Source organism: Ptiloglossa arizonensis, chromosome 1 (assembly GCF_051014685.1).
Source record: "Ptiloglossa arizonensis isolate GNS036 chromosome 1, iyPtiAriz1_principal, whole genome shotgun sequence".
Lineage (NCBI taxonomy): Eukaryota > Metazoa > Arthropoda > Insecta > Hymenoptera > Colletidae > Ptiloglossa > Ptiloglossa arizonensis.
The window spans coordinates 34,716,744-34,738,874 of record NC_135048.1 but is presented as its reverse complement, the minus strand read 5'-3'; the positions used below and the strand labels follow the sequence as shown (position 1 = coordinate 34,738,874).

At 47.4% G+C, this 22,131-nt stretch overlaps 3 protein-coding genes and 1 long non-coding RNA gene across 7 annotated transcripts; 2 read left to right on the top strand and 2 right to left on the bottom strand.

Moving 5' to 3' along the window:
• The first annotated feature begins 676 nt into the window (after positions 1–676).
• On the top strand, positions 677–5,806 carry LOC143146238 (carbohydrate sulfotransferase 11). Its single transcript, XM_076310350.1, has 5 exons — positions 677–1,074; positions 3,185–3,577; positions 3,969–4,256; positions 4,542–4,777; positions 4,847–5,806. The coding sequence occupies exons 2-5, from the start codon at positions 3,254–3,256 to the stop codon at positions 5,010–5,012; spliced, it is 1,014 nt and encodes a 337-aa protein (XP_076166465.1). The 5' UTR covers positions 677–1,074; positions 3,185–3,253; the 3' UTR covers positions 5,013–5,806.
• A 1,699-nt stretch (positions 5,807–7,505) lies between these two features.
• On the top strand, positions 7,506–8,661 carry LOC143146258 (uncharacterized). The gene is made up of 3 exons (XR_012991872.1): positions 7,506–7,856; positions 7,959–8,115; positions 8,343–8,661. It is a non-coding gene; the product is annotated as an uncharacterized LOC143146258 (long non-coding RNA).
• A 999-nt stretch (positions 8,662–9,660) lies between these two features.
• Positions 9,661–13,712, bottom strand: LOC143152200 (sodium channel protein Nach). 2 transcript variants are annotated; one of them, XM_076322048.1, is made up of 9 exons: positions 13,262–13,712; positions 12,573–12,789; positions 12,233–12,490; positions 11,500–11,647; positions 11,149–11,226; positions 10,786–11,013; positions 10,539–10,714; positions 10,069–10,172; positions 9,661–9,989 (listed from the first exon to the last, which is right to left on the bottom strand). In XM_076322048.1, the coding sequence occupies exons 1-9, from the start codon at positions 13,551–13,553 to the stop codon at positions 9,817–9,819; spliced, it is 1,674 nt and encodes a 557-aa protein (XP_076178163.1). In that variant the 5' UTR covers positions 13,554–13,712; the 3' UTR covers positions 9,661–9,816. The 2 variants fall into 2 exon arrangements, with proteins under 2 accessions (XP_076178163.1, XP_076178172.1); XM_076322057.1 differs by having other exon boundaries at positions 13,180–13,316.
• A 153-nt stretch (positions 13,713–13,865) lies between these two features.
• On the bottom strand, positions 13,866–20,791 carry Pka-c3 (Protein kinase, cAMP-dependent, catalytic subunit 3). 3 transcript variants are annotated; one of them, XM_076322085.1, is made up of 6 exons: positions 20,336–20,563; positions 19,085–19,204; positions 16,547–16,709; positions 15,607–15,870; positions 14,782–15,112; positions 13,866–14,585 (listed from the first exon to the last, which is right to left on the bottom strand). In XM_076322085.1, the coding sequence occupies exons 2-6, from the start codon at positions 19,173–19,175 to the stop codon at positions 14,439–14,441; spliced, it is 996 nt and encodes a 331-aa protein (XP_076178200.1). In that variant the 5' UTR covers positions 19,176–19,204; positions 20,336–20,563; the 3' UTR covers positions 13,866–14,438. The 3 variants fall into 3 exon arrangements, with proteins under 3 accessions (XP_076178200.1, XP_076178208.1, XP_076178216.1); XM_076322093.1 differs by having other exon boundaries at positions 13,866–14,601; positions 19,085–20,791; XM_076322101.1 differs by lacking the exons at positions 19,085–19,204; positions 20,336–20,563 and adding an exon at positions 16,779–16,946.
• Between the last annotated feature and the right edge of the window lie 1,340 nt (positions 20,792–22,131).

Sequence of the window (22,131 nt, the reverse complement as noted above, 5' to 3'; positions counted from 1 at the left end):
GACGTAGCTCGTAGGTCGTTCTTGGATCGGATCGTGTACGATCCCGTACGATTATCGGCGATTCGTATCGAACGATTGTCATTGATCATAAATCTGTAAAAATTTCAATCGAAGAATTCACTCGACTCGAATCACCGCGAACGACGGATATTTCCGGCGTCGGGTTACCATCGATCATTCTCAAAGTATTTTAACGGTGCATTATGGCCGCGCTGTAATGTACTTTTACGCAAAAGTGGGACTGCGGTCTTGCATAAAACGCGTCGCGGCGACGAGATTTATCCTTTACCGGTCATTGGTATCAGTCGCGACGTTGTTCAGAATTCGTGGCTAAAGAATATTGTCAACTTCGATCTCTTTATTCTCCGTGGCGCGTTCGACCGAATCTACGCGCAGGCAGCATCGTGCAAATATTTCCCCCGAAACGTGCGTCTCGTTCGAAAGGGATAAAGAACGGACGGAAAAATAACGTTGAACGTGGCAGGATTGTACCTGGCGGGCAAACACACCATGGCCGACCTTCAAAATTTTCGGACGGGCCGGGCGGGCAACTCGAAAGCGGGCACAGGTGAGCAAGGAAGGTCGACGGTGCGCGCTGCCTCGATGAAACGAGGACGAAACATCGGTGGCGCGCGCAGCTTCTTTCACTTCTACAAACTGGCACCACGTTCCATTCTTATGTCAGAAGGTCCACCGAGTCAAGGCAATAGCCGACTGCCCATCGGCTCGGCGGTTCGAGTCGATTCACAGTGCGCATCTGCCTTGAAATTTTCGAGGTTTATCGGTGGTTTTTCAGTCACGGATCTCACTCTCGATGTAGCGAACGTAATCCAACGAGTCCGTACGGAATACGCGGTCTTCGCACCCGAGAGTCGTCTCGGTCGAACGAGGTCGATTCGTCGAGGGATCATCCATCTCCGGGACGTTCGCTCGCCGAGTTTCTCAAAGGATCCACATGAGTTTTCGGGTAGCGTCGAAGCGTTCGACAACGCGCCTCCCGGTGGTTTACGAATCGGCCGAGCATGCCACGTAGATTTTGCCAGTCTGCGCTTCAACGTTTCTACTCGTAAACAGGTGAGTCCCTCTTATGCTACGACGATACCGGTACAACGGTCGCGCGTTCCGCTTAATTTTCTACCTCGATCGTTTCATCCACGAAGTGCCGATCAACGGATTCACCGTGATTCCTATCGATTCGAGAAGTATCGACGAGCTTAGTTTGTTTTTTTCCCTCCTTCTCCTTCCCCCCTCGCCCCTCTTCGTTATTGAAATTCAAGGTGAAGGCTGATTCTGCAACGAGGAATAAATTCCAATCGCATTGCGTAACGGAATACGAGATTTTCTTCACGGTGTTCGTTGTTCCGATACTGCATTTATTCACACGGTGAATTTTTCACGTCTGTCTTAATACCATTTGCAGCATGTTTGGTTTTCCGCATCGGACTCGACCGGCACCGGTTGAACAGAGGTTACTCGTATCGGAAGATCGCTTCGACTAGCTCGTTTTTCCTCGAAGAAACGCATTGGAGCGCGTCCGTAGTTCGTTCATTAGCGTTTGGACGGGATCTGGTCTCGAATAAATGTCCCCAGGATCGATCGTGCAACTTCTCAAAGGATGTCGATGGTTGTTCGCGCGGTTTTGAGCTTTGAGTAACGTTAGAGGAAATAATCTTTGCCGGTGTAGGTGCGAGAGAGACGGAATCGTTTCACGAGAGACCGAACGGAGTCGAACGATTAAAAACTGTTTACTCGTCTGTTCTTTCCTCTTTGTGTTGTACGGTGCGTTTGTTGTTATTGATAAATATTGATAAACCGGTGTCGTTGAATAGAGAACAAGCGTATCCTGTTTGATTAATTTCAACGAACAACCAGCGACGAGAATCGGTGACGGTCCCGCGAACGTGTGCACGTATTTCGCGTAAATGTTAACTACGATGGTAACAACAAATCGAACTCGCGCGCAAAAATTACCTCGCGAAACATTCGCTGCTTCTACATCCCGGTGGGATGTTACAAGCGTAATTACGAAATGGAATATGCAATTTCGCAAGATCGCAAACTCCCGGGTTTACCATTATTGCAAAATGTAACTTTCACGCGAACAATTTTCACCGGTTTGTTTCGCGTTTCTTTATTACGACGGGAATGGTTCGCAACGATTTTAATACGAAATCGTCGTTTTCGTTACATAAACCGAAATGTTATCGCGGTCACGGTTCACCCGTGGCATCATTTTGCACATTGATACGAATATTATTTTTAAATCGTACGACATCGTCGAACGGTCTCAAAAAAACACTGTTACAGTATTCAGCCAGATCTGGACCGACCGTAAATCGACCACGAATCGGATATCGTCTCACTTCGCGCTTATTAAAGGAAAAGCTTGTTCTACATATCTAGATGTCAAACGTACCGTACAGTGCCCATTCAAAACCGGCTTTAAAGTACTTGAATTGGAACAGAGCATGAAACGGAGCCGCTCGACCCGATTATTATATCTTTTCCTTTCCGTTAACTATACGCGATGCTTACCGTCGCTCGAACAATTAAACGTTATCGATCTCTCGCGTCCGCCTTGAAATAACAAACTAATTCGAGAATTTTGCGTACAACCGTGAAATTCGCGCAATTCGAATACGTAGATGAACAATCGAGCGAATTGACACCAATAAAGTTTAATCGAAAGATTGGACGCGGTTGCACGCGATTTTTTAACCGAAGAAAATTCATCCGCGAAGATTCGTTTATTTTACCATCGATTCCGAATCGTAAAGAAATTTTCTGAAATTCGATTTCACTTGGCGTTAAGGTATGCCAATATTTCGAGTTTCGATCAATTGGTCACGAACGAGTAACTAATAATCGCGTTCGGCTGTATTAGACTATCCGAGATTATTTAACCGTCATTGGTAGATAATTATAGTTCGGTAGGAGGAAGTATCGAGTTGGTCGGCGAGGGAAGTTCTACGAACGTTCTAATCTTATCGTTGCAATATCGGACATCTCGAGAAAACATTGCGTGCATGCATGCAAAAAGAAGAAGAAAAAAAAGAAACGCATAACCGGTACACAGCGATCGTATACTCGCTGGAATATGTGCATACGCGTATGTAAATTCGCACGATCGACGGTGCGCGTTGAAATTTTCGGAGTCAGTTGGTTGTTCTGCTTGATTTCACAGGGACTTGTTCGCGAATAATTACACACCGATCGAGAAGTGATTCAATGTCCCGGGTGGACGGGAAGGACGATGACAGGATGCCGTATTTGGGGGACAGTTTTACTTGTTCTCAGCATTTCGAGTTACATTGCGAACGCGAGCGTAGCAGACGAGCGTACCTTGACGAACGATGAGAAGAGAAGATTCTTCGAGACGGAGAATTTTCTGTATTCCTGGACCGGGCCGAATGCTCTGGCAAGATCGGCTTTGGTGGAACGTCAGGAGCGATTACAGTACAATTGCGAGGAGATCCCCGGCGATGTCGAATCGAAGAATGATGTCTCGGAGACGGAATCCTTTAGAAATATCCTCGTGGACGAACAGCACGAACTGCTCTACTGTTACGTTCCCAAGGTATGGCGTGCGAGGAAGAGCATCATTTTATTGCACTTTTTACGACGAATGTTCGGCCATTGGTACTTTTAAATCGCGACGGGGTAAGGGGAGACTCGGTTCTACGATTGCTTACTTATAACATCGACTCTGTAAAGCGATGCTAATGATCGTTTCAAACGCGTAAGTTTCCGATTAGATTAATTTTTTCTAATACGTAAACGTAATTTTCCCTGCTGCTGTGATCCGGAAGGATCTCGAGAGTTTCGTAAATATTCAACGGTAGTGGTTTTCCACTTCAGTCGTCGCTGAAAGTGAAATAATACAAAGTTCGGGGCATTTGTACCTCGACGCGCGATCGACTTCCAAGCGTGAACAAGTTTACAGTCTTTTTCGTTGGATCGTCGACCAGGTTGCCTGCACGAACTGGAAACGAGTTCTGATGATCGCCACTGGAAAGTGGCCGGGTAGCGATCCGTTGGAGATACCGGCCGATCAAGCTCACTCTCCGGGTACTTTTCATAGGCTGAGCAACTACACGCAGCCCGAGATCGAACGGATGTTGGCGACATACGACAAGCTGATCGTCGTTAGACATCCGTTCGAGAGACTGTTATCGGCCTATAGGAACAAACTGGAAGCGAAACACGAGAGAAGCTCCAAGTACTTTCAAACGCGTTTCGGAAAGAAGATCATCAAGGTACTGTTCGATTTCTATGTTTTTCGTTCGATCGGGCACACGATGGAGAATGATTTCAGTTTCCGGTTCTCGTGGAAACGTGAACGCGGACGCGGTAAGGGATTGGAAAGTTGTTCCGTTACTTCACGAATCGTTTCGATAATCTGAAATTATTTCCGTTTGTATCGTTACTTCCAGGGAGGTTACATTTACCCCGATCGATCTTGATTCGCGTTGCTCGCGACTGAACATCGAATTTCCGTACGACCGGTATAAGAACTGAACGTGAACAAATTTCCTCAACAGAGATACAGGCACAACGCGACCGGTGAGTCGTTGAAGCACGGCGATGACGTGACGTTCAGCGAGTTCGTGGAGTTCGTTACGGACGACTCGTTCAACGAAACGCGAAACGAGCACTGGAAGTCGATATACGAGCTGTGCCGGCCGTGCTTAGTTAATTACAATCTCGTTAGCAAATACGAAAGTTTGGTCGAGGACGCCACCGAGGTTTTGGAACGGATGGGCGTCGAGTCGGTCAAGTGAGTGTCGACGATCTTTATCGGTGTTTGGTCACACACTGGAGTGTAAATGTTCGATTGTTTTTACAGCTTTCCGGCCAAACCTCCGAACAGCGAGCCGACCGCGAAGAAACTGGAGAAGTACTATTCCACGCTGACGTACAAGCAGCTCCGGAAGTTGGCGAGCTTGTACAATCTTGACTTAAGGCTGTTCGACTACTCGTTGGAGGATGTGCTCGGGTTCTCGTTGGCGTGATTCGGTTCCCCCGTAGAATACCTGAGAAGAATACGCTTCGAATTGCATATAGACGGCGATTAACCGTTACGAAGTATCACCGTGTACAAGAGATAGATTTAAGCGTTTACACGGCAGCGACATTGTTATATCGCACGAATCGCGTAATTCCCGTTCCAGCCAGTCGATTCGCGGTTTTTTTTAATTTATACGGGCCTTTCTATCGTACCTATAGCTGTTAATTAACAAGCCGAGTCATTAAGGAAGTCTAGAGTAAAGTAATAAACGTTAATTGCAAGTATCCTCGAGGCAGTTGCTAGTCCGGTAGATATCGTGGATCCTTTTGTTTTTTCACTCCTTTTGTCGCTGCTTCTTTATTTTTATACAGCGGGCCAACTTTGTGCCAAGAATGTAAGGATATAAAAACAAGCAGACGGGTCTGTTTCGTTCGATCGGAGGAAGAATGGCTTCCAGAATACGCAGGTCTCGAAAGATCTCTGGGAGCTCTTGCTCTCTCTTTCTCTCTCTCTCTATCTCTCCATTTGTGCGAATCTTATTTTTAATTTACGACGGTAGCCGGATGCCTCACAAGTCATATTTTTATTAGTCCTATTACACGCCATATTTACGTACCTACGCTAACACTATGTACAAAAAGTTAACTTACACATTCCTGTAACAGTTCTTAATCGAGCTATAATGTATAATGTATGTAAGTTACCAGTCGAATGTCTTCTTTTTTTTTATTTTATCGATACACGTACGTAAGCTATGTATGTAATTCAGCTGCGAATGGAATAAAGAAATATTTTGTATAACAATCTCGTGTGTACGGTTATTTTTGAAAAGCGGCTGAACCGTGTTAACGTATCGTTACGTTGGATTGTTATACTACGTTTTCATCGTGCGCATACACGTATCGCGTCGGGGAATAAAATAAAAAGATCTGATGCGTTTGGAAGCAGAGAAGATTGGAGGATCGTGAATTTCGGAAAGGGGAGAATTTGAAGTAATGACAAGAAAGGTAGACGAATTAGTAGAAATAGATAATTAAGAGCGAGTAAGATTTGCTCGCGAGAAGTGTGGTACGGACAGGATTGGCAAGAGGTAAGAATTAATCGTTCGTAATACAATCCGTTCTTTTGTTTTTTCAATACGATAGCCGACTGTTCGAGAGTGTTGACGAAATCGCGAGCTACAAATGCGTGACCGTACAGGCATTAAAGTCACGGTCTCATCGGAAAACATTACGTAACGGTAACTTGGATCGAAGATGTACGTACATTGTCCATCGAGGTTAATGTTTGGTTTACGTGTTAAAATTAGACGAGGGTCTGGAAATGATGAACAACGTTGGCGCGCATTACTGAAGAGGAGCCGTTCTAGAGCCTAATCGAACGTAAAACTTCACCGACCGAGTTCTCTCGACGACCAGAATAGTCGTCCATCGATCAAATTGAAGGACTTTTGTATCGATTTAATACATGGCACCACTGTGCATCGAATACGATAATTCCTACGGTACGTGCAACAATTCGTAGACATGTGTCTGTTCACTCACCTGTTCGTTCGTCCGTCTGTCTGTACACGGTTTTGACGTATCGCCCGGTCCGAGTCTCTCCTCGACTAAACTGTCAATGGGTTAATAACAGCGCCTTGGCTGCACCTCGCCTTTTACGCAACGATGCGTATCGTCGTTTCAATTGTACATCTCTGTACGGGTAGCTTAATAGAGGCCCTCGTTGTTGAACCGGACATTGGTCAAGAACTATCGAATCGACCGTGAGTTGCGTTCGAACCTTTTCCAGGGAATTACGGAATTTTCGTTATATTCGGTCACGTGTGAAATATCGTGGCACCCCGCACGTGGATTCTGTCACGAATCCAAGTTCGATGCGTGGGAGTCATCGGGAGCAACTTCGTTTAAAAATAAAAACCGATTCTTTTCGTGCTCTCAACCGCTGGGCGACTTCTATCCGTTTCCCCTCCTCGTTCTTACTTTATAATTAAATTAGCTTTGCCCCCATGGTACGCTCGATTCGCGCTTTATCGCTCCGTAACCTTTCGTACAACGCGCGAACAACGATTGGTGGAAAAATATTGCAATTGTTGAGAATCGTTCCGCGGAAAGGAACAAAACAGAGGTAGGAAGGTAGAGCTCGGTTAGAGTTCGGGGCGCGAGAAGTTAATTTTACAATGTTACGTACGGAACGATGTTTACCATTTCGCTCGGTATGGGCTTGCACACGTGTAAAACTAATGTTCAATCGTTCGATACGGGAGCACTGCTCGACTTTACCAAATGTCCCGAAACCCATGGTATCCGATCGCCAAAATTTGGCATCCAGAAGACCGTGAACCCGCGATCGCCCTTGAATCGACGATCACGAATCGATTCGAAGCTTTTTCCTCCGAAACTGTATCCAATATATTCACGATGCTTAATATAACTCGAGGTGGCAGAACTTGTTGGTTTCGCACCAGCAGACGGTGGTGGGACCTGGGCTACCAATCCTGGAGCAGAAGTTACAAGGGAAGGTGCAACGCGGTGTCCGCGACAGCACGGGTGGGGATTTAACCACGGTTCCTGGAGGAATTTCGGGATCATCGCGGATCCTGCGTTGAGTGATCCAGTCGATGATCGAACGCAAAGTGGCGCGGTACTTGTTGTTTCCTCGGTTCCCTACGAATCCGTTGTCCAGCCGCAACGTTTCCAGCGACCGACTCATTTGTTTTGATCGTTGATCGATCTTTCCACGATTACACGAAGTTTGATTAAATAAAACGATAACGAGCGGTGGCCAACGTTGCCGACGAACTCCACGTTTAAGAACAAAGATCCTTAACGACCACCGATACTTCTTCGTAAGTAGTTGAACGATTTTCAGATTCGTTCGTTCGGGGTACGCATCGAGCAACAATTGTCGAAAATGTGAACTCAAACGAATGCTTTTTTGTCCTCCTCAGTGTCGTGAACTTCCAGTGAACACTGAAAAATGCCACAGCCGGCCCACGAAACGAAGAACATCTTGACCACGTATTTTATACTCATACTTCTGCTGATTTGTCTCTGGTTGTTGTACGCGGGATTGTTTTAACTTTGGAGTATATTCGACTCGGCATGGTGAGTTTTTCAATTCGAACACATTTTCATTGTCTCGGTGGAGGGTTTTTTTTTTGTGAAATTTCTAACGGTTGCTTCTTATTATCGCGATCGTTGAAATCTCCGGAACAAAGGCGGGAAGGCTCCGAGCGAGACGCGACTTTGCGTTCGTCGTTAAAAATTCACGCTACTCGCGTCCACGGTGGTGATGTTTTCTTGTAAAATGCGATTACCTTTATTGATTTCAGGAGTGAAGTAAGAAGCACGAAAGGAACACGTCGACAGCCTGTTATCCTCGATTGGTTCGCGATTACTCAGGACGCACCGCAAGCCGGTCCTTCCTTTGCTCGTTTGACACCCTCCGGGTCGTATTCGCCGATTTGTATAAAAAAAGAAAAAAAAAAAAAGAAAATATTCAAAATGAACGCAACAAGTGCAAACCGTTCGAGTTTCCACGTTCTCGATGATCTTCGAACTTATTTACACTTCATCCGTACAATTCCATGTATTCCACGGTCACGGTAATGGGACGCCGAAGGAACAGTTTTATTTCTAATAAAATCGACAAATATATAATGCCAGTCTTACCAGTAACCACGAGCGCGACCGAGCCAATACGCGCGAACGATCAAAGGGAAGCGAACGTTTCCTCGTAAAGTCGAAACGTTACGTTACACCTGCCCGGTGTTAAACATCCATGTAGAAATGTAACGGGGGCGGCTGTCAAGATGTTATAAACACGAAGGAAATGCGGTACGTAATTTAAAGTCCCCCGTTTAAAAAGAAAGGAAGACACGCGCGACGTCGCGCGAGGATGGAAAACATTTCGGGTACACGGACGATGCGTAAGAAACACGTGGGCGTGTTAGTCGAAAATAGCCGGTGCTTCCAGCTCTTTTCATAGTGTACAGCCGTACAGTCGGCGTACAGAGAACTAAATCGGTATTTTCGATAGCGTTTCCGAAAATAGACGTTATGAGCATCGTCGCTATCCGAATATATTGCCCGTGCTAAACACGAAGCGAAATCGACAGATCCTCCTGCTCGTTGCGTAACGATGCCCGCCCGCTGGTATGTATTTATCCAGGATCGGATTACCGATTTATTCGAATACGTTTTTTTTTTCTTTTACTTATAAATAGAATACTTACCGTAGCGTAACACATTCGTCGACCGCTTACCGTTTTCTCTTCTTCGAAATTCGCGGGCAAAATAAATACACGTCCTGTATTTTCACCGCGGACCTCGTTCCGCGATCACTGTACGATCAACATCGCGTTCGAACGTTGATTGCGTTGCCAAAGGTGATAGCGTCGATTTCCGTTCTCGAAGCGATCGACACAAGCGCGCCGTACCGAGATGGTAATTACATTGACGAAGGAACCATTAAAGCGGAAACTGACCGTAGTAAATATTTTTACGGTCGTGGATGTAAACGCCTCCGTGGCGTTCCAGTAATCGCTCGAAATAGATCTCTAACTGCTCCAGATTCTTGCTGCTCCGTGTATGCCAACGGTGTTACACAATAGACCGCCCGAACTTGTGTAACGAATCGTGTCGATCGAATTATCGATTTGGAAAGAATCGTTGATCCCGTGTTCCTCCGTGCCGTACGAAGGTGTTTAAAAACCAAGCGAGAGAAAGGCAAAACATTTAATCTGTCCGTGAGACCGGCACACGAACTCCGTGTGTACATTTACCAACGATCAATGATAGTATCGTTCAAGTGTCCATTGTACGATTATCGTGGGCGATCCGTTTCCTTTTCGGAGAAGGTTTCTCGGTGTTTCGATTCAAGAAAATCGCGCGACACAACAAACCACCGAAATAAAAGATCTCCCCGAGGCTCAGGAAGCTACAACCGAGAAACAGGCTGAATATTCCGCCTATCGACGCTGAAACATACAAGCAGAGATTCCGTGAAACGCATAGTCGCTCGAAATGTATCGCGATACACGTGTTCGAACTCGTTACCCAAAAGATAGATCTCGTCGGCCGCTGGGAGCGTCTCCGTCATCTGAAAGACCTGTGACTTCATGAAAACGCGTAAAACGGCTGCGTCTCGCGATACGTCCCTGCTGTAACAAAGAAACGACTCTCGTTGTTGCAACAACCCGCGATGGTGCTACCGCGGTAACCGAACGACGCGGTAGAAATAAATACTCGGTTTCAAGGTCGAGCCAAAGTGAGCGCCAAATATTTTGGCTCCTCGAGGTTATCGACAAAGGTGGACGACCTCTCCTAACATTCGAGCTCGAAAGTATCTATAGTTCGAACGTGCCCGTATATCCGAAGCAAAGTGAGGATAATGACGATTTTTATCGAAGAAGAGTTTAAGATTGCGAAATGATTCGGATCCGTGGCTTCAATCAGGCACACTATTTAGCGCTTACCGATTTCGATCTGATTCTAATACGCGTACACGATATGGAAACTCGACTTACTAGTTGGACGAGGTGTTAAGGCTGCTCAGAGCCATCGAGTTGGGGAAACCTTCGTAAGTGACATCCTGGCACGGTGAACGACACAAGCAGGTGAAATTCGGCTTTTGAACGTCCTTGACGATGCTTACAAGATTCGCGTTTTCCTGGATACAGGTCAGGCCGTCTATATCGCAATGCTGGAACGGTATTGTTATCACGAAACGTATGCACGCAGGTAAAGGCACAGTTCGAGGATCGATCTATTTACTTTGAGGTGATTGTACACCGCTATTTGATTGAAAATGAACGGCACGCATCCGCAAATCTGTATCATCGCTCTGAGTCTGCAGTCCGCGTAGCAGTTCATATATCGATAGGTGGGGAAGTAAAGTAGGTTGTTTTTGTTGTTCGAAATGCACACGGGAACAATTTCGTCGTTCTTGTTGTAATGATAGAATCCTTCCGGTTTTTCGATCAGCTCTGGCTTTATCCCGATCTGTCGATACGTTTTACCAAAGTGGTATCGATACTCAGTTTTTTCAAGTTGCGGTGATTACTTTGTATATTATTGAACGACAGCTAAATATAATAATACAGAGTTCTCGGCGGTTAAGTAAATCGAATACATCACCTGCATTTCGATATTCTTCTGCACGACGTACGTATTGCTGTTGAGTCCTGGGAAATCCATGCTGTGATGAACAATCACCTGTTCGAAAAATAAGAAACGCTGTTAAAACGTTTATGTGTATGGACCAAACGTAGACGCAGCGATTGCTGTATTTTTTTTGGAAAACTTCTGTTACGATAAAAAGTAACGCGGACGTACAGGTATATTGGTAACAGCTTCTGAAACATCCGTTAATATACAACAAATACCGTACACTCGTTTGTTTCGATATACCTCCATAATTCGAGTAGTTTCTTTGTCCTTTCTAATTTATCTTAAACATTGTTCCGTAAAATAGTAATGTTATCCTACCAACACTCCGTCGCTGTTCGTGACCATTTTGTTAAATTCGTTGCTGGAGAAGTTTTCATTGGTGAGAGCCTCCTTTTTTAATACCAGTTTGAGACCACCCCTCCGACCAAAACCAACGGAGAACCCTGGCGTTGGTTTTGGCTGTCCTCTAAACATTTTCAAACAAATCAAGTGCAATGATATCTCGTTAAAGATTGCCTGTTATGAAATTCTGGTACCGACTAAACGAAACTGCGAAAAATAATCGAAGCATCGAGTTTCAGGATAACCCGGAATAATTTAATCGAATATCCGGGTTGAGACGAATAATGTGCAATACGACTGAACTTATACAAGGTGTTCGAATTATGGTTTAGAACTTATGGAATAAAGCAGCCCCTCGGGGATAAAAAATTGTCCACGTGAAAATGGCGCGTTTTTGGAAATTTATGGAACTTCAAATATTCCGCAAATAAATCGCAAAGCGAATGAATTATTCGAGATCAAGTTCGCGTAAAAGTATCTCTTGGATTTTTGTTTGTAACAAGTTTAGGATGTTGGTTGAACCGAAGAACTCTTCCGATTTTAACAATGTTAACCTTTCGATCTACGCTGACTAAACATTTCCTTATTGGGTTCCGTGATATCCCGTGTAAGTGTACCAGAGCTTTCGTAGCATCGAACGATCGAGTTCTTCGAATCGGTCGACGCATTCGATTGTTTCGAGCAGTGTATACGTCGCTAGTGTACTTGCATTTCGCGTCCCACGTAATCTTCGAGTAGATAATTGAAGGAGCAGCACAGTCCGTAGGAAGTGTACGAGATCGTGACGAATTCGTTGCAATCGATGCGTTCGCTGTTCCACCAGCACAGATCGACCGTATCCTCGCAGGGTTTCAAGATTTTTAAGAAATCCAACACCGTCCACTCGTTCGCCTCTAGGAACGCCTTCAGTTCGTTCATATTCTCGTACTTGCGTATAGCGTAGGGCTGAGTTATCAAATGACCGTATCTGTGACGAATACAATCGCATTAATCGCGCGCAGAATGTCTCGTTCTCGTTTCGCGATGTTCTTTTATCAAGCGTTACCCACTTCAGGAAAGTCATCGCGATCTCTCTGGTCACGTTATCGGGCAAGTTGACGCCGTCTAAAATTTTTAAGCGTCTGTGCAAAGGAGTCTGTGAGAAAGGGCAGATCGTGATCGCTGGGAACGGCGCCTCGAAGATCGGTGTATGAAAAGATTTTATGTACGAGGTGGTCGGATTGTCGGTGTAACGTCGCAGGAATTGTATCACCATCAGAGTTAAACCTGCAACGAAACTCTCTCGTTCCACGAGTTTTGCAAACGATGCAAAAAAGAAAAGAAAATGTCGAATAACGCCATTGAAATTCGCGTCTCGAACACGAGAAAATGTTCTCGCGAAGCTTACGAAACTTTTTCGCTCGCGAGACGCACGCGACTCGTGTTTCAGTGTGTTTACACGTTGACGAAGCAAAATATGTTTTGCATCGAATCGGAAACGTCAATGTAGACCTTGATAATTTAATTGCCGTCAATTAATGATACAACGCGCTGCCTCTGTGCTCGGTAATGAAGGTCACTTTGACCACTTCGCAAATAGGAGTTTGAACCGGCTCTACTCTCGAGAAGCGTTCGCGTACGATTAGGCTTTTTCGTCAATTTGCTCTCGTCGCGTACCCTTGCCGATTAGGCGCTCTTTCGTCAATTTTGCGACCTCGTTTCAGAAACATGGATCGCGTGTCGCGAAAACGCAACGTACAGACGAATCCAACCAGCATGGAGCAGGTCCACAAGATCTTCCCGCATATCCCGACTTTGATGTCTATCTTGCCAAAGTACTGCAAACCGTGCACGGAAGTGCTTCCCAAATAATCGTTCAAAACGTCTCGTACGGTCGGTACGTTTTTAGTCTTCTCCGAGGTGTCGACCGCGTCGATAGATTTCACGTCGATGAATTTAATCGTTTTGACGATCGACGGTCTCGAAACGTTCGGGTTGACGTAATTGAACCGGAGGAACCGTGATCGTCTACCGGAGAATCGATTGGACATCGTTGAAATGGTCAATTTTATTTTTCAATTTCGAGAAATCCGTCGATTCCGACGATCGTTTCGAATCAGCCTCAACGAACGTACTGATTCGTTTCCAAGCGGATTGCTGCGTTTTATCGAAGCCTGACGGGGAGTCGCGTGTTGGCTTTTGGTATAAATTATTCAGCCCTCGTTTAAACATTAACGGTAGAGACGTAGCTCGCGAGCTGATCGATATTATCGCGACCGGCCGCGTAAAAACGCATCGATTTTCAGCTCGCGTACGAGAGACGCTCGAACGATGCGTTTCGACGCACGATTTGAAATTTAAAAAAAAGTGCACGATTCGTTTATTATCATCCGATCTCTATCACATACACGTTGTTACAATACTTTACATGTGTCCTCTTAAAAAAATTATATTATATTTCTGTCGGCGCTTTCTCTCGCTTACGTATTAGAAGGAACATACATCGATACGAGTACGCAATATTAAATGTCTTCGAACAATTCCATTGCATCGCCCATATCTCGCTTCGACCGAACGAACACCCGTTCTGCCCATCGATTCGCACAATTTTTTCTTTATTTACAATGTCTCGTTGGAACAACGATCGAAACCAAAAAAAAAAGAAAGAAGAAAAGGAAAGAAAGAAAGAAACAACGAAGAAATACGTCTATCCTACGTAGCGCGTACAAATAAATAATGCGGAACGAAAATACAAAATAACAACTATGTACAAAATGAAAAAGGAGACTAAGGTTTAAGCACGAGTTTGTACAGACGCCGTTTACGCAGTTTCAACGAATCTGCGTATCTTGATACCGATTTACGATCATTCCTGGAGTGATTCGGAACGACCGGATTGCTGGACGCGAAATTTCGGAAAATCGCGACGCTCGTTTTCAGAAATCTTGAAACAGGGCGAGCTGTTCCGGTGGCAATGGAGGTTGGGAACGCCAGTCGGTTTCAGGATAATCGTCGAAACAGCTCGGATCGCCCGGTGCCTTCACTCTTGGCCTTATCGGTGGAGTTAGAGCTCTCTGGGGTACCTGTCGTGTTCGCAAGCTACGTTAGAAAAATGCAGAGCTCGATTACGAGACGAGGACGAGTATCTCCGTAAGTTCCGTCGAGGATGGAACAAATGCGAACAGATTTTGTTCACCTCTGCTCCATTTCTCTATCCACGACGAAACGGAAGAATACGAGCTTACAAATGGATCAACATCGAAACAGAAATCGATTTACCAATAGCCACTCGACCAGCTTGAACCAACGATGCCTCTTCACGTCGTCGGCCCCCTGTCTCATGTTTCCTAGTCTCTTGGTTCTGTCAGCGACCAGTAACTTTTTGATCAGGTCCTTGGCGATCGGGTCCATGTGTTTTGGCCACTCTATCCTCCCGCTCAGTATCTTCTCGTAGATGCCAAAAGGATTATCGTCAAAGAACGGCGGAAAGCCGGCCAACATCTCGTAGATCAGAACTCCGAGCGCCCACCAATCCACCGCTTTGTTGTGTCCTTTGCTCTGAATTATTTCTGGCGCCAAATACTCCGGTGTACCGCAGAGTGTCCACGTTCTACGAAAGACGACGATCATCGGGAATGGTTAGCATCGTGCGTACTCTACTCGCTACAATGTCGATTCGACGCAGGGAGAGTAGACCTTTGCGTATCGTGCACGGTTATCGATGCTTTTTCTGCATAATTAAATAGCCGTGTCGCGGGTTGTCGATAAAGAGATAAAACCAGATGGGGGCATTTAGAATAGACGCTATCGCGAATGTATCGCGATTCGAAGAATAAACGCACTTTACCGCGCGGTGTGTACAGATCTGATTACGAATGTCAAGGTGGACGGCGCCGAGTTGATAAAATATTTGTACGTTTACTTCGTTACTGGATACCGACGTGCCGTGAAGGAAGAGAAAAAAAAAAGAATAAACGAAACATTGTTACGTCCCTAGCAGGCTCGCGGTACACGTGTTGCAACACGTCGTCGTGAAAACACGTAGTCAGATAAGAAACGGTCTATTATTAAATCGAAGTTGTTTCAGGTGCGTCAGCGTACTACCTGTCCGTGAGCTTCTTGGAAAAACCGAAATCGGTGATTTTCAGGTGGCCTTGACTGTCCAGCAGGAGATTCTCGGGTTTCAGGTCTCTGTAAACTATGTGCTTGCTGTGGAGGTATTCCAAAGCGCAGACGATCTCCGCCGCGTAGAAACAGCTAGTGGGCCCGGAAAATCTACCGGCGGCCCTCAGGTAAGAGAACAATTCGCCACCGGCCACGAACTCCAACAGCATGTAAACTCTCGCCTCGTCCCTTCCGCTCCAGAGCCTGGAAAATTGGAACGCGTTCAGAAGGGTGGTTCAGGCTGGAAGAGGAATCGATCGAGGCGCGAAACTTTTGCGTCGCGGGGCCCTCTTTCGAATACGAAGCTGAACTTGTAACGCGACCAAGGACTTTCCAGCGGGATTTCAAACGGTAAAATTAAAGGTAAAAGCTCGGGAACGAGTTTCACTTCTGAATAGAATCGCCGAACCGTTGACAGACGTTGTACAACTACATCAACCGAGTTGTCCGGAGCGTTGATTAATTACTTCTCCCTGGGAATGATAATCGAAAATGGTTGCCGCGCACAACGGAATCGTTAATAAGTTTCTCGTTTTCTTTTGAAATAATCGCTTCGAAACAGACGCCAATGTTGATTTTCACCTGTTCACAGCGACCACTAATTGGACGGTTGTGACGTAAATCGTTCATAGAAGATTATCAGGTATCACTCTCGTCGTTCTTAGTCACGCTTTCTTTTCCACAATTTCTTTCGTCCGACCGACAAACCCGCAACTTTCTTAATTACCGACGCGCGTAAAACGCGATGCACTTCCTCGCTCCGAAGGCATCGTTCTTTTCGAAGAAACGCACTCGCGTACGAGTATCCGAGTATCGAACGGGCAAAACGATTTCGTAAGATATTTAAACGGGAAGAAAGGAGAAAGCAAGTATCGCTCACATGTTTACGATAAAGGGATGCTTAACTTCCTTCAACACGGTGATCTCGTTCCGCACGTGCTCGACTTGCTTCAGTCTGATCACGTCCACCATCGAAAGAATCTTCAGAGCCATCGGGGTCCCCTGGTGCCTGCAGAGGACCACTCTGCCGAAGGTACCTGTGCCTGGAAACAACGAGTCTCGCGTAATCGATGAATACCGACTCTCGATTATAAAAATAATACCACCGGTACCTTGCCTTGTCCAATTTGTACCTCGAGACGCTAAAACGAAAACAAGGCTCGTCGAGAGACCATTCCTCGACTCTTTCTCTAAAAAAACGTTCCTCGCGAATTGAAAGACACTCCGTGTCCACTTTACGCTGTATCGGTGGCAACTTTGCAAGATTTAGCGTTCCAAGAATTTTTCGTTACGCTTTTCGTTCCAAAGTGTAAGTGGATCGCGCGTTGACGTTACGAATTTTCGAGCGTAAAATTAAATACCGTTTCTTGAACGGCGGCGGGTCTAGCGGCGAGTGTTGACCGTTCTCGTATTACGATTCAAGGTGGCGAGACGCAAAAAAAAAAAGAAAAAAGGTTACACGCGTGTTATTTATCGCCGAAACGATCTGTTAATTATCAACGCTCTCTCTAGTCGCATAATCCGCGAGCGTTCCCCGGTCTGTTTAATGCACTTTTCCCACGAATGCAGGTGACTAAAAAGTCGGTCTGCCCAACGTACCACGACCAATTAACGGGGGCCCAGTCTGCACTCGGCGCCGAAATTAACCGGCAAATTGCCTCGAACGACGCGTTCTATCACGGTCGCGGCTGCGTATCGCGCGGTGAGCTGCCATTACAAGCGTGGCGGAATTGGCAGCGCGCGAAATAAGGAGCGAAACCGTGTTGTCTGTCCCTTGGAACGACCGCGGTGTCTGCCAGAAGACAGCTGGGAACAGGTGTCGATGATAAAACGACCAACAGCTTCCGGCATGCGTAGTTTTAAATGTTCCGTGGGACGGTGGAAAATTTACGTAATTGCCGGCAACCGTCTTTGTTCATGAATTTTTCAAGGATTCTGCGGTAATCCCTCGCGTGAGAACCGCGAACGGAACGATAACGAAAAAAAAAATAGCTGGGACGTTGACCGATAGAACGAACGCGATCAACCGAGCGGACGCGAATTAAAAATATCGACGAGTAACGTATTTTTTCCAACGTTTCCACGGACACTTGGCTCGACGATGTTCGTTCAACAAGAAGACCGCCCCGTACGAAATTCGTGCACCAAACGTTCCCCTCGATACGTTGCTTTTTTTCCCATACGGACACTCGAGAGGATTTTGGTGTTCGGCCAAAACTTGTTTTACGTCTCAAAGAAGCGGTCTGGCACATCTGTCCTGATCGATCTTCGTTCGGGGCGCGCGTGCTGTTTTATGCGCGAATCTCGTCTAAGCACGATCGAAGTAAATGGAACGATAAAGGATTTAAACGTTCCGGGGGATTTATTTACCCGTCGCGTAATATCGTGCATTAACCAACGATAAACAGAAGCCTGGTGGTATACGTCGAGGTTTGCGCGAGAATTAGAATAGCTCGAACGCGCGATAGCACGATCGTTTTTCGTTAGCGCGTTACGTGCGTCTTATTGGCATCGCGAGGCGCGACGATGAGGTACGAAAATTTGCATTTCTATCGGACGGTGTTGGTCATATAAATAATTATTTCGCAAGAGTTGTCGGAATGTTTGAAAAACCACAAGCGGGAACACCTGCAGTTTACCGATCGAGTCTCTCGTGTAACTCCGACTTAACGACCAGTTAAATATACACTCGGTGGCCTCTCGCTCTCCAGTGGCCCACTTCCTCGCTTCGAGGGTAGTTTGCTTTGGTTCTTCTTTAATATTCTCTACGGAGGAACAATACGCAACGGAACGAACCTTCCTTTTATTCGAACAATGGGGAGACGTCTCGGCGCAATGAACAATCGTCGATGATACTTCCCATGCGGAGAGTTACGATCGTTGCAAGTGGAATATGTTTACAAATAGGTGAATCCTGCGCAGAGTCGGTGGAAGAGATACAACGAGACACGGAGCCTTCAATTACTAACGAACTTTGCGATCCAAGGTTACGCTCCGAAGCGTAATTCGTTCTCGCAATTTTTTATTACTTTCGTTTCGCGCGTTCGTTTCGTTCACCTTTGCGACCAACGGACACGAAAAGTCTGTCGCGTATACCGCGAAACTTATTGCTCGATTGAAACGACACCCTTTGCGCAGGATCGGACAAATACGATACTTGGAAAGGAGAGGCGCGCGTTCCGTTTTCGCGTTTAACTCGATTCACGAGTTCGTTGCGTCCTTAGAACGTACCGGTGCACGTACGATACGATCAGCGATCTTTCCTCCTAAAGAGACACGTCTCTAAACACCGTTTCGAATCAGCCTCGAGACAAATAGAAAGCTCGGCTAGATCGGCGAAGAACTCCGATCGGGACAACCAAGGAGACCGCTACTTTCCAGCGAGAGGTGTCGTTGTTAACCGTTGCACGATGCTCACCTATGGTTTTAATAATTTCCAAATCGTCGACGTCGTAACGCGGCGAGTCCTCCTGGGATCCCTCCTCGTCGGACGTGGTGTCTCCCGACATAGTTTACAAAGTACTGAAGGAGTCGACGGCTGCGGAGAAAGTTTCCGATTTATTTCCCTCGGTCCGCCGACACGTGGAAAGAAAGGAAGCCCCGGTTCAACGATCCACTCGCGATATTCTTAGATCGCGTACCGACGACTCGACCTCATATCTGCCATCCGCGACCTTTTCGACAACGACGACGACAACGACGAGGATCCTTTTCTTTCGCGTGGAGTGTCGCGCGTACACGCGCTACAGATCCCGACGAACGAATTACAACCGGAAGAACGTACGCGCGTAACTTTGGTCCACTGGTCGCGACAGGTGCGAGGGAACTCGAGTCGAGCGGTTCTTTTTTCTTTCTCCTCTGGTCTCTTTTCTCCTCGGGACGGTGGCCACTACGGCTCGTTCTTACCGGTAGGTTTATCGCGGCCCGATGCTGTCAACGACCCTCTTCACCGCTGTTCCTCGCTCCGAGCGGTGAAAATGTGTGCGCCTCGGTTTCACAAGTGTCATTTAAAGCGTGTACCGGCTCTAGGCGATCGGACGCGCGCACGAACGCACACGCGGGCGCGCACACGCGACCACTTTCCTCGGTAAACGTATGCGGCCGGTTTTCACGCAGCGAGCGTTTGTTGGTTCAAACGGAGCGCGCACGTTACGCGACGCGTCGAGACTGGGAGCCGTATGCCTTCGCAGCCGATCATCCTTGATGCGCGTTCCGCGGAAGACGGGAAAGGAGCGCGGTAGGTAGGTAGGTAGGTAGGTAGGTAGCTAGGTAGGTAGGTAGGTAGGTAGGTAGGTAGGTAGGTACTCGGCACGCCGATATCCTGGACTACCTTTTACGGTATACTATCTTCACCGGGCGCGCACTTCCTACTTTCTTCGTAAACGGGCGGACCGTGGGATCGTCGAGTCGCGTACTAACGAGAGCAAAATTTTCATCGGACGGTACGGAGGATACGCGTAACCCGATCGGTGAAACCGTGTACGGTTCCCGATCCGATCGACGAGCAACCGCGCGCGAACGAATCGCGCCTCGCGAGATTCACAGCCACCGGATCGCCCGGTCGCGACCTCTCGATCACTGCCGGCCGCCGGTTTTCTTATCCGTTTCGCGTCTGAGATCCTTGATCGAGGTGCGAGGATCCACGGTGTGTTCTGTCACATGATCTCACCGTGCGGTTCGAATGCCAAGCAGAACTAAACTGGTCACCGAGGGGTCTCAAAAGGCTCTCTATCCTTCTCTCTCTCCTTCCGCTTGGCCACCCCCTCTCTCTTTCCCTTAACCCCTCCGTCCCTTTTCACCGCGGCTTCTCTCCCACTTTTCCCTCCCTCTCGCTCGCACACGTTCGCTCGCTCGTACGCGCGACGAGAGACCGACTCTCACCGTGGAGCATCTCGAGTCCCGTCTGCGCCGGTGAGAGACCGAGTGATTTATAGACGGCGATCGCGGAAGATTCGCGCGGGTACGTTCGGCGCGGGATAAAAGGCGGGATTTAAAAATACGGGGCCGCGGTGGAACGAACGCGGTTCGTGTGTCGTCATCGCGGACCCGTTAGACGGTTGCGTCAACGCGTCCCGTGTTAAAAAAGTGTTCCCGAATCGAATTTCACGAATCACGGGACTCCCGTGCTCGGTGCGGCGCGGTGCGGCGCGGTGCGGCGCGGAGCGCGATGACGCGCACCGTCGAAAATTTTTATAGGAACCTTGTCATCGTCGGTTGTTTCGTTTGTGGGTGGTGGCTGTGTGTACATCTTTTTATTTAGACGAGGGGACGAGACGGCGAGCCCGTAGGACCAACGCTCGCCTCCGTCGCTTGGCAAGCGAACGACACAGAAATAGTGATGACTCGTCGAAATTCGCGCGAACGTTAGACTGGTTCGCGCGTCTAACCTTTGCGCGCGGTGCGAGTCTCGCCGCGATGGAAGAAATCGGTCGCGAAGCTGGTCCGCGCGAAGACCCCCGCCCCCCTCTCCTCTCCCTCCTCACCCGCGATACGCTCGCGAAGTGGTCGTGGACGATCGGCGAATCCGTCGAATTTCGGCTTATTTTTGAATTTGGCCGTCGTCCAGCCGCGTTTTGCCGTCGACGACGGAAGACACCTCCTATCGACTCCCACCGTGCGCCGACCGATTTCTCGCGAAACTCCCGTGGTCGTTTCTCTCGGTTCGAAACGTTTTCCCTCGATCGAATCCCTCGTTTCGGTGATACTTGCCTTTCGACGGTCGCCTCGGCGCTCGATGTCGAAGTCGCGTCGCTCGAACGCGACCTCGAGACGAAACGCGTAAAATCGCGAACGTCGTTCGAATTTGTAGCACTTGTTGCGAATAACGTGCAACACCTATTAATAACGATGATGCCGGTTGATATTTACGTTTCTAATAATAATGGCACCGACGCGTTCGCGTTATCGAGAGACACGCGCAACCGCGATCGCGATCGCGAGAAGTTAACGCGTTTACGTAACTACCGGTTCGCCGTGCACCCGGTGGATAATTTCACCGAGCTCGAACGGTCGCGTAGAAATCCCTCCTGTACCGTATCAACGAACGCAATTACGAGCAAACGTAATCATCGTGTCCGGAAAATGACGGAGCCGCCGTGGATCTTCGCTCGTGTGCAGTTCGGTCATTAGCAGCCAAAATGAAAATAATAGCTTCCGGGAATCCGTTTCACGGACTCGTACGATGCCAAGACCGAAACTCTAATTACGTGCGCAACCGCGACGCGTTTCCCGAAACGATGTTGTTTTCTCGATAAGGAACGTTTCGTCGACTCGTGCGCGCAACCTCGATCGCGCGTAAAGGTAAATACAGGGGAGAGGAGATTACGATTCGTTTAATCGGAACGTGCCCGTGGAGGTTCGCCGAGCCCGATATCCGTGTACCGCGCTCAACCATCGAAAACCGCGCGACGTAGTACGATCGTAGTCGCGTCGCATCGTCTCGGTTGTGCTCGATTTTTTTCGTAC